We start from the raw sequence: 11,340 nt of genomic DNA on the forward strand, positions 1-11,340 counted from the left end.
TTACAAACTAAATTCCCTACCGCATCGACACTCATACAATCAAAGATACAAGCATTACGCGCCAAAACAATCGTAATAGTACGATCATAGAAATAAGAACTGTCCACAGTAGGAAGTTCGCCTCCCTAAATACATGCTTTCGGGGATATTCTAGTGAATGGCCTAGCCAGTCGATGAATGTCCTCAATAACACCACCTAATTGACACTTTCTACTGTTTTACAGAAATTTGTTTATTCAAAAGCAATAAAACCCACAATATATCCCTCAACGTAATTATGCTTTGGTGTTGAAAGTTGAAACTATTTCCAAAACTGTTCTTGTTCATCCATGGAATTTATACTCGGTGAAAAGCTCTGGTATTTGATTACAGTCTCATTCAAGCTCTCAATTCAAGATCCGTTCGAAGCCACGGCAGGCTCTCCAAGTATCTTGTACAATGGCCTCAATAAGCTCGGCATCATCCCTGTGCAATATGAATAATAGTATGCTTAGATTGAAAAGGTCAAAACTAGAACCTAAAAATATTAAGATTTTGTAAAGAAAAATTACTTGAAATTATTGCGTACAAATCCAGCATAATTGGTGGCTCTAGTTAGAGCGGAGCGCCAAAGCGTCACCCCTTCCATATTGTCCCTGAAAACTTCCTCGTGTCGAGCAAAAGCTTCCCCAAAGGGCCCGGTGGCTCGACGAACATGAGATGGATCTACTCCATAGAAAACGGAAAACACTTTCTGATTGTTTGTGTCCGCACATTCCAGGATTGCGACCAACTCGTCTATGTTGGAAATTCAAATCAAAAACAGGTTGCTATTGTTGAAAATCAATGTCAAAGTTAGGCATGGAAAGTTAGGCAATGTTAGGTATGGTTGAATAAAAATTATTAGGTGCAATTAATGTGTTTTGTGTGGTAATAAATAATCTTAGTTTAATCATTTGGTTTGCTATAAATACCCAAGTTCTCAAGCATTGTAAATCATCCCATCCGAATCCCACTTCCAATTGTGAAGAAGCTTGTAAGCTTTCTTATTCCAACAGTTTGTAAACCTTTTTCATATATCAAAGTCCAAGTGTTTTGCCAAAGCTTGTTGCTTCCCTCCTTTCTCTATTTCTTTCTTTGTCCAATTTTATTTGAGAGTGCAAAGTGAAAGAGGTGTGATAGAGTTTGTAAACTTATCACCCACATATTTTGGTATTGAGTTAGTAAACTGTCAAATACCAACAATTGGTATCAGAGCCAGAATACCATTCTGGCAGGTGCAGCAGTTATGGCGTCCAACTTAGTGCAACTCCAAGTTCCCACATTGAAGAAAGAAAATTATGAAAGATGGTGCATCCAATTCAAAGCATTGTTTGGATCACAGGAGCTATGGGAAGTTGTCAGTAGTGGGTATGTTGTACCCACTGCCGAGCAAGAAGCCGTATATACTGCGGATCAAAGGAACACTCTCAAGGACTTACGAAAGAAGGACCAAAAGGCGTTGTATCTTCTATACCAGGGTTTGGAAGATTCAACGTTCGAGAAGGTTGCAGAAGCAACAACGAGCAAGCAAGTATGGGATACACTCAGTACAATCTACAAAGGAGTAGATCGAGTCAAGAAAGTGAGGTTACAATCACTTCGAGCAGATTTTGAAACTGCTCATATGAATGAAGGGGAGAGCATCTCCGACTATCACTCAAGGCTCATTGTGATAGTAAATCAGATGAGGAGAAATGGCGAGAGACTCGATGAAGTACGAGTTGTGGAGAAGATACTCCGGTCACTCACATCTAAGTTTGAGCATGTGGTGACTGCCATTGAGGAATCCAAGGATTTGGAGGTGATGAGCGCAGAAGAGCTACTAGGATCCCTCCTAATTCACGAGCAACGCATTCAGAAGAATGCAAGCCCCACAACGCTAGAGCAAGCTTTGGAGTCAAAGTTGAATATTGACAAACCAAATAAAGGTCGTGGGCAGTGGAACTCACGTCGTGGGAGCTCATCCAACCGTAGCCGAGGACGAGCCCGAGGAAGAGGTCGAGGCTATGCACAAAATCAAGGTCAGTCTCAGGAGTGGAGATCTACTCGAGGAAAAGCGCATATCCAGTGTCACAACTGTAAGCAATATGGACATTATGCCAATGAATGTTCACATAAAAATGGTGAGCATGTCAACATGGCAGAATCAAGTGGAAATACTGATGAAGAACTTACAGTCTTACTAGCACACCATGATTCCAGTAGCCAACAAGATGTTTGGTATTTGGACTCTGGTGCAAGCAATCACATGTGTGGAAAGAAGGAGTTTTTTGCCGAACTCAAAGAAGGGGCCTATGGATCTGTAAGTCTTGGTGACTCCTCAAAGTTGCCAGTTGAAGGCAAAGGGAAGATCAAGATCATCCAGAAGGATGGAAGAGAAGAATACATCTCCGATACCTACTACATACCAGGTATGAAGAGCAACATTCTGAGCATTGGTCAACTGCTCCAGAAATGGTACATTATACATATGGAGAACATGCTTCTCACTCTCAGGAATGCAAGGAGAAAGCTTATTGCACGTGTTCGAATGTCAAAGAACCGGATGTTTCCGTTGAATTTGAACACAAAGATTGGAAGCTGCAACATCGGTGTAATGGAAGATGAGTCATGGAAATGGCATCTTCGATTTGGCCATCTTAATTTCAATGGCCTAAAGTTGCTGTCAAGTGGAGGAATGGTTCGTGGTCTACCCCAGATTGAAGCCACACGCCAAGTATGTGAAGGTTGTGTGCTTGGCAAGCAAGCACGACTATCGTTCCCTGTTGGTGATACATGGAGAGCAAAGACACCACTGCAGTTGGTGCACACAGATATATGTGGTCCATTGGATCCCATGTCTTATGGAGGTAATAGGTATTTTATTACCTTCATTGATGATTTCAGTAGAAAGACTTGGGTCTATTTTCTCAAGGAGAAGTCAGCTGCCCTAAAAATTTTCAAGGAGTTCAAGGCACTCACAGAGGCAGAAAGTAACCACAAGCTTGTGGCTGTGAGATCAGATAGAGGTGGAGAGTACACCTCCAATGCTTTCCAAGCATACTGCAAGGAGCAAGGAATTAGGCATCAACTTACTGCTGCCTATACCCCACAGCAAAATGGGATAGCCGAAAGAAAGAATCGAACCATCCTTGACATGACAAGGTCCATGCTTAAGGAGAAGAATTTGCCAAAAGAGTTATGGGCAGAAGCTGTAGCTTGTTCGATTTATTTGTTGAATCGATGTCCAACAAAGAGTGTCAAGAGGATGACACCACAAGAGGTTTGGAGTGGATACAAGCCGAATGTTACACACCTAAGAATTTTTGGGTGTGTTGCATATGCTCAAGTTCCAGAAGCCAAGAGGAGGAAACTTGATGATAGAGGTGAGAAGTGTGTGTTTGTGGGCTATAGTGAAGAGTCCAAGGCATACAAGCTCTACAACCCACTAACTGGCAAACTAGTGGTTAGTAGAGATGTCATCTTCAGTGAGGAAGAGACATGGACGTGGAACAACAAAGAAGTCAGTAAAGAGAAGATCGTCTCCACTGATTTTGAAGAACCAGAAGTTGTACCACCGATTGAGCAACAGCCTGCTCAAACAATCACAACAACTCCAGTGCACAGAATTGCAAGGAGTGGTCCTACATCTAGTGAGGAAAGCAGCTCCTCAACTCCAGTGAGGTTAAGGAGTCTCACAGAGATTTATGGACAAGAAGAAGAAGAAGAAACCAACCTTTTCTGCTTGTATGCAGACCACGAGCCTTTCTCATTCAATGAAGCTGTGGAAGAAGATTGTTGGAAGAAAGCCATGGAAGAAGAGATCCATGCCATCGAGAAGAATGACACTTGGGAGCTGACAAAGCTCCCACCAAATCAGAAGGCTATTGGTGTCAAGTGGGTTTACAAGATCAAACGCACTGCAGATGGGAGTGTGGATCGATACAAATCAAGGCTTGTAGCAAAGGGCTACAAACAGAAGTATGGAGTGGACTATGATGAAGTCTATGCTCCAGTTGCGAGACTTGACACGGTAAGATTGCTAATCTCTCTTGCCGCACATCATAAATGGAAAATTTATCAACTAGATGTCAAGTCAGCCTTCCTTAATGGAGTACTTGAGGAAGAAGTGTACGTGGAACAACCGGAAGGCTTCCAAGTACAAGGAGAAGAAGATAAGGTGTATCGTTTGAAGAAGGCTTTGTACGGCCTCAAGCAAGCACCACGAGCTTGGAACTCAAGGATCGACAACTACCTTCACCAAAATGGATTTCAGAAATGTCCATACGAGCATTCAGTTTACATGAAGAATGGTGAAAAAGGGGAGTTCTTAATTATTTGTCTCTATGTAGATGATTTATTGTTTACAGGAAACAATGAGGCAATGTTCCATGAGTTCAAGCAATCCATGTTCAGTGAATTCGAGATGACTGACAATGGATTAATGTCATACTTTCTTGGCATAGAAGTGAAGCAAGAAAGTGATGGTATCTACATCTCTCAACAAAGGTACATGAGAGACATATTGAAGAAGTTCAATATGGACAAGTGCAACACTGTCAATACCCCAGTCGCAACTGGATTGAAGCTGTCCAAAGGAGAAGAGGGTGAGTTTGTAAACTCAACAGTGTACAAAAGCCTCGTTGGAAGCCTAAGGTACCTTACAATCACAAGACCTGATATAGTTTATGGTGTTGGACTCGTGAGTCGATACATGGAAACACCAAGGGAGTCTCATTGGCTGGCCGCCAAGAGAATTTTGAGGTACATAAGAGGTACTCTAAACTATGGTCTATTTTATAATTTTGGTGAAGATGCAAAATTATTTGGTTATTCAGATAGTGATTGGGGAGGTGACCAAGATGAAAGGAAAAGCACAACTGGTTATGTGTTTTTTCTAGGATCAACAGCTTTCTCATGGACTTCAAAGAAGCAATCAATTGTTGCTTTGTCATCATGTGAAGCCGAGTATGTTGCTGTAGCCTCAACCGTGTGTGAGGCAATTTGGTTAAGAAATCTGTTGAAGTCAGTGTGTCATCCACAAGTGGAATCGACTGTGATTCACGTAGATAACGTGTCTGCAATCAAACTTGCAAAGAATCCTGTTCAACATGGAAGGAGCAAGCACATTGATACCAGGTTCCATTTTCTAAGGGACCATGTGAAGCAAAAGACAATTGAACTTGTCTACTGTCACACCAAGGAACAAGTGGCAGACATCTTCACAAAGCCATTGCCAATTGAAACATTCCGGCTACTGCGTGAAATGCTAGGAATGAAGGCGTTTTGATTTGAGGAGGTGTGTTGGAAATTCAAATCAAAAACAGGTTGCTATTGTTGAAAATCAATGTCAAAGTTAGGCATGGAAAGTTAGGCAATGTTAGGTATGGTTGAATAAAAATTATTAGGTGCAATTAATGTGTTTTGTGTGGTAATAAATAATCTTAGTTTAATCATTTGGTTTGCTATAAATACCCAAGTTCTCAAGCATTGTAAATCATCCCATCCGAATCCCACTTCCAATTGTGAAGAAGCTTGTAAGCTTTCTTATTCCAACAGTTTGTAAACCTTTTTCATATATCAAAGTCCAAGTGTTTTGCCAAAGCTTGTTGCTTCCCTCCTTTCTCTATTTCTTTCTTTGTCCAATTTTATTTGAGAGTGCAAAGTGAAAGAGGTGTGATAGAGTTTGTAAACTTATCACCCACATATTTTGGTATTGAGTTAGTAAACTGTCAAATACCAACAGTCTAAGCACCAACGAGAAGAAGCATAGTCTTTGGAAAAAATTACAATCGAAGTCTTTGACTGTTGAATAACTTTGAAAAGACTGCTGAATTCATCGCCTTTAATATCCGCTGAAACATCTCTAAAGGTGCTGAGTACATTCTCATGCAGAGCTTTGGAGAGATGGGCGGCAAAACCCTTGCGAGTGTCTTCACCTCTAAAACAGACGAAAACTTTGCTGAATTGGAGTAACTGATTAAAAATATCTTGCACAACTCCCTCAATAAACTTGGCTTCATCCCTGTGGAATTTGAAAAGCAGTATTGCACAATTTCCTTAAGCCGTAATGCCATATATATTCTAGTAAAACACGCACACAAAATATTGTGACACCGATTTAACAGATCAAATGCTATGAAAAGCTCAAAGAAAGAAAGTAGCTAAATAAAATTACCTATAATCTCGTGAAGCCCAACCGGAAAAATTGGCGGCTTTAGTTAGAGCGGACCTCCAGCTCTGCACCTCATCGATGTTGGCGTTAGGGTCGTGATCATGTTGAGCAAAAGCTTTCGCAAAACTTCCAGCGAGTTTACGAAGATCAGACGGATCTATTTGATAGAAAATGGGCACCACTATATGCTTCTTTGTATCCACACGATCTAGGATATGTACAAGTTGTTTTAAGCACCGCGTGGAAGAAGCATAGTTTTTAGAAAAAACTACAATCGAGAGCCTTGACTCTTGGATAGTTGTCGGGAGCTCCGGATCGTCACCATCAATGAAGGTGTATATTGATTTCTGAACCAGCGCTTTGTAAAGATGGCCGATAAAGATCTTGCGCGCGAGTGTCTTCGCGTCTAAAATTGATGAACACATCATATCGACCACCGTATGACACAGAAGAAGCAGCCATTAACAAGCACAATATCGATTCTTGCCAACTGATATAACAACTGAAATACTGGATTGATTAGTAACCCTATAAAAGGACCGCTGGATATTGGTCCGATCGATAGGAAGATGACTGGTCTCGGTCAAAAGCATGTAGGTGTGGACATGAAATATCAATAAAATCCAAGTCAGGCCAGGCCAAACAATATACCTAAAAAATAAAACATCTTTGAATTTTGGTACAAAAAATAGGAAAAGGATTCTCGTCAGATTATTTTTCTAGAGATCATAAAGATTTTGTGATTTCATTCGTTCATCATATATCGTACGGTCAATTTTTGTTAGATACTATTCATATTTAATTTTAAATTTTAAATTTTGAAATGATTTCTGACGGCACAATATACGATGAACGAATAAGATTATAGAATTCCTAAAATCCCTAAGAAAAAGATCTTGCGAGATCCTTTTCCCAAAAAATAAACCTTCAAGTGACATTTTACTACCACGAAGGAAAGAAGTTGAAGACATAAGTTCCATCCTGACTAAATCTAACATCTAAACAAAAAACGAAAAAGAAATGCTTTATGTGTGTTCTCATGTCTTCTTCTAGTAATGTATCGGGAAATTCAATGGCAACGAAATAGCACGTTATTATTTTTTTCTTTTTATAATTTTTTAATTTGGAAAATGACGAAAAAATTACAAATGGCTTTATTTGTTATCACCATCTTCTTTCGGGATTGGACTAACATATGTCAACACATTTCGTATGTCTAAATATATATATATATATATTTTTAAATGGGAAGGAGAGATGGAGAGTGATAACATGAGAGTGGGAGTGGGAAGAGAAGTTTTTTTTTTTTAATATTAGATATATATAAAAATCACATGTTGGTGAGGGTTAAATAAAAGGAGAAACTTGAAATAGGTCCGTCCAATTTTATAGCCCAACATTAGGATTAATCCAATTTTTAGTTACTTTTGACTTAGCTTCAATGACTAGGATTCCATGTCAGCAATTTTTCTGATTAGGTTGATTTTTTTGCATTGTTATTACTATTTTACCCTCCTAAAGATTTTGCACGTTCTCCATATATTTCTCACGTTTTAAATTTTTATCAAAATTCAAATTCATTGTTCAGTGGTCTTTCATCTTTCTCCCAGATTTCTTGATAACAATTTTTGAATTTGAATTTTTTATCAATCTATTTTTAAGGAAGGCTTAATCACTTTTAACTTTCTATAACTTTCTATACAAATTACATGTGTTTATACATGTGTAATACCTATTATCCAGGTAACGAACACTGCAAAAACAAAGCCCAAATCACAAAAACCAAAATATTAGAAAAACAAAACCATATGACCATATATGAAACTGAAATCTTCTGAGAAGTTACAATACCTGTTCTACAAGTATACCTATAGATTTTGATGTCTTTAAACTACCTAACATGTAGGAAAATTACTGACAACCATTTTTTATCAACAATTTGAAAGTACCTATCCTTATACAATTAGAAAGTACATTTACGAACTATGTCCAGATAATGACAAAATAACATTATCTGAGATTACAAACAAATCTTATTGTGCAATCAATAAAGGGAAACATGAAGAATATCCCCTTTCAATTGAAATTGAAATTAAAAAACAGATACGACAAAGCATATCTCAGTTCACATAACACCCAAACTTATCTAGCAGACAATGAATTCGGATGGATTGGAGAAGTTACAATACTTGTTATCCAGGTATACCGGGAAGTCAGAACCAGATCTTCGCCTATTTTGTTTTCGTCATATACTGGGAGAAATTTTATAGTTTTCATAGCTTCATACAGATTTAGGATTCAAAACAAGGTTTCCGCTGGACACAGACGCAAACCAATTTGAAAGATGGGAGGATAAGGTTTTTGAATAAACAAAGAGATTAATCTACAAGAGATATGATAAAGGGGTCTTGTGACATCCCACATCGCCCAGGGGAGTGATCCTTAAATGTATATTCCCATCCCTACCTAGCACGAGGCCTTTTGGGAGCTCACTGGCTTCGGGTTCCATGGGAACTCCGAAGTTAAGCGAGTAGCGCACGAGAGCATTCCCAGGATGGGTGACCCATCAGGAAGTTCTCGTGTGAGTTCTCAAAAACAAAACCGTGAGGGCGTGGTCAGGGCCCAAAGCGGACAATATCGTGCTACGGTGGTGGAGCAGGCCCGGGAAGTCGTCCCACCCGGGCCGGGATGTGACAGGTCTTATGGCAATTGTTGTAATTTTGTTGGTAAATTATGTGCATTTTAATTTATGACATGGATGATTGTTGTACTTACTAGCCTCCACTTATGCTTATGTAATATAAGTGGATTTCATTCAAAACAGGCTTATAAAATTGGACCCATATCAAAAGACCCCTAAATAAAAATAGAAAAATTGGGTTTTGTGAAATTACATTATTATACATAATTTTTTTTGTGATATAAAACTAATGAGTCTTTTCATCCTCTTTTAATTGACAAAGAAAGTTTTGTTAATATGTAGTTTCAACATAACTTCAGTTTGTGCTAATATTCCAACTTTGGAGGTCCAAGAATGTGCGAAGAAAAGTTACACAATTTAATTAGGACATTTTTTGAAGCGATACTGGGAGAGTCATAATCGCTTTTCTGAACAAGTAGATATAAGAGGTGTTTCTGAGATATCTATCTTATTTAAGACATGTTTGAAGTGATTTTTTCATAGATAGATACTATTCCTGTGCTTCTTAGATATCTATCTTATTTTTTAGATAATTTTATGGACAAGCAGATACATAAGAGGTGTTTCTTCTTGCAACCAATTCTAGCCCTCTCTCTCATGCATAAGACCATCTCTAATTCTTGAATTAAAATCTAAAATTTTTAATTTAAAAAAATTAGAGGTTGATATGAATGTAAATGGATTTTAATATATTTTGCGAGCTTCAAATTGTGGGACTCAACATGGGGACAGAGCATGAGGATAAGGGAAGAAGAAGAGCTGTAATCGCCCACAGGGACTTTACATATTCCAAATTCTTCAACTTAAGATTTTTTTTTATTTTTTTATTTTAAACAAACGATATTATTTATATTAAGGGGGAGGGGTGGGTTTAGCCTCATAATGGGTCAGCAATAATGTGGTTCAAACTCACCTTTAACGAGAATCGAACCTAAATCCTCTCACTTACAAGTGAATAGGAATACCACTATAGTAGTACTAAGTGGCTTCAACTTAAGATTTTGATCTGAATGTTATCCATATGAATTGTGTAATATATACTACCACATCAATCTTTTATTTCTTATTGAACATAAAGAGGTAAATAAATTTTGATACTAATGTAAATATATTTTGATAATGATGTAAATAGATTTTAATATATTCCACATGTTTAACACATTATTAAAACACACGGCATCATGCGGGCTCACTTACTAGTTTAATCCCATTTTTTTTTTTTTTTGAACGAAGTTTAAACTGAAATTGAAAGAACACATTGATTTAGCTTGGATTGATCTGCAACCAGGCTTGTATCTCATCAGAATCATCTGTTGAATAAGAAGAGTATCCAAGATAACTCTAATGATCCCAAGAAGAAGAAAATAGAGCACACACTAAAAGAAAGCTCACAAAACAAGCTAATTAGCAAAGCTTTTCTTCTTTAGCTCTAGGCTTTGTTTTTCTTTGAATGATTTACAATGCTTGAGAACTTAGGTATTTATAGCAAACCAAATGATTAAACTAAGATTATTTATTACCACACAAAACACATTAATTGCACCTAATAATTTTTATTCAACCATACCTAACATTGCCTAACTTTCCTTGCCTAACTTTGACATTGATTTTCAACACTCCCCCTCAATGTCAGCTCTCATTCTTTGCACTGTGCTGAGTAGACAGCGAAAATTTTCGAGCTTGCCTGTACTTAAACTTTTTGTGAACAAGTCCGCAACTTGATCATTCGTCTTGACTTGTCTCATCTCAATCTCTTCTTGTAGAACATTTTATCTGATAAAGTGGTAGTGCACTTCCACATGTTTAGTTCTTGCATGAAAGACTGGATTTTCCGCCAAGCGAATTGCCGATTGGTTATCACAGTACAATGGTACTGGATAATCTACTGGTTGATGTAGATCACTCATCAACTGTACCAGCCATGCATTCTCTTGAGCTGCCATTGCTGCTGCTCTATACTCTGCTTCTGTGGTTGACAAAGATACCGTTGGCTGTCTCTTGCTACACCAAGAGATGGTTCCAGAACCAAGCTTAAACACATACCCAGTTGTTGATCTCCTGGTGTCATGATCTCCCGCATAGTCAGCATCACAGTAACCAACTAACTTGCAGTCTTCACCTTTCTTGTACAAAAGACCATAGTCAATTGTACTCTTCACATATCTCAGTATTCGTCGAACTGCTTCCAAGTGAGGCTTCTTTGGATTTTGCATGTACCGACTCATCACACCAACTGCATAAGAAATGTCAGGTCGAGTCAAGGTTAAGTAGATCAGACTACCTACCAATTGTCGATACATCGTCGCATCTTCCAAATCTTTTCCTTCATGTGCACTCATTTTGACATTTGGCTCCATCGGCGTAGAGATCAGCTTGCATTCGAGCATTCCGAACCTCTTCAATAAGTCTTTGGAATACTTCTGTTGACAGAGAAATATTCCTTCTTGTGTGCGATCAACCTCTA

The 11,340-nt window shown here is 38.4% G+C and overlaps 1 protein-coding gene across 1 annotated transcript; it reads right to left on the reverse strand.

Moving 5' to 3' along the window:
* On the reverse strand, nt 1–6,810 carry LOC148698960 (disease resistance protein RML1A-like). Its single transcript, XM_088692558.1, has 4 exons — nt 6,179–6,810; nt 5,745–6,025; nt 552–777; nt 1–465 (listed from the first exon to the last, which is right to left on the reverse strand). The coding sequence occupies exons 1-4, from the start codon at nt 6,601–6,603 to the stop codon at nt 387–389; spliced, it is 1,011 nt and encodes a 336-aa protein (XP_088548684.1). The 5' UTR covers nt 6,604–6,810; the 3' UTR covers nt 1–386.
* Between the last annotated feature and the right edge of the window lie 4,530 nt (nt 6,811–11,340).

The sequence above is a fragment of the Pyrus communis genome, chromosome 1 (genome assembly GCF_041283825.1).
Source record: "Pyrus communis isolate YQ-2024b chromosome 1, ASM4128382v1, whole genome shotgun sequence".
NCBI classification, from domain to species: Eukaryota; Viridiplantae; Streptophyta; class Magnoliopsida; order Rosales; family Rosaceae; genus Pyrus; species Pyrus communis.

Excerpts from the sequence above, each read along its gene's own strand:
- LOC148698960 (XM_088692558.1), bottom strand. The coding sequence starts at position 6,603 with ATGATGTGTTCATCAATTTTAGACGCGAAGACACTCGCGCGCAAGATC. Across the intron at positions 6,026-6,178 it reads TGGGCTTCACGAGATTATAG|GGATGAAGCCAAGTTTATTG; the intron begins GTAATTTTATTT and ends CAAATTCCACAG. Across the intron at positions 778-5,744 it reads TTCTCGTTGGTGCTTAGACT|ACGAGTTGGTCGCAATCCTG; the intron begins GTTGGTATTTGA and ends TTTCCAACATAG.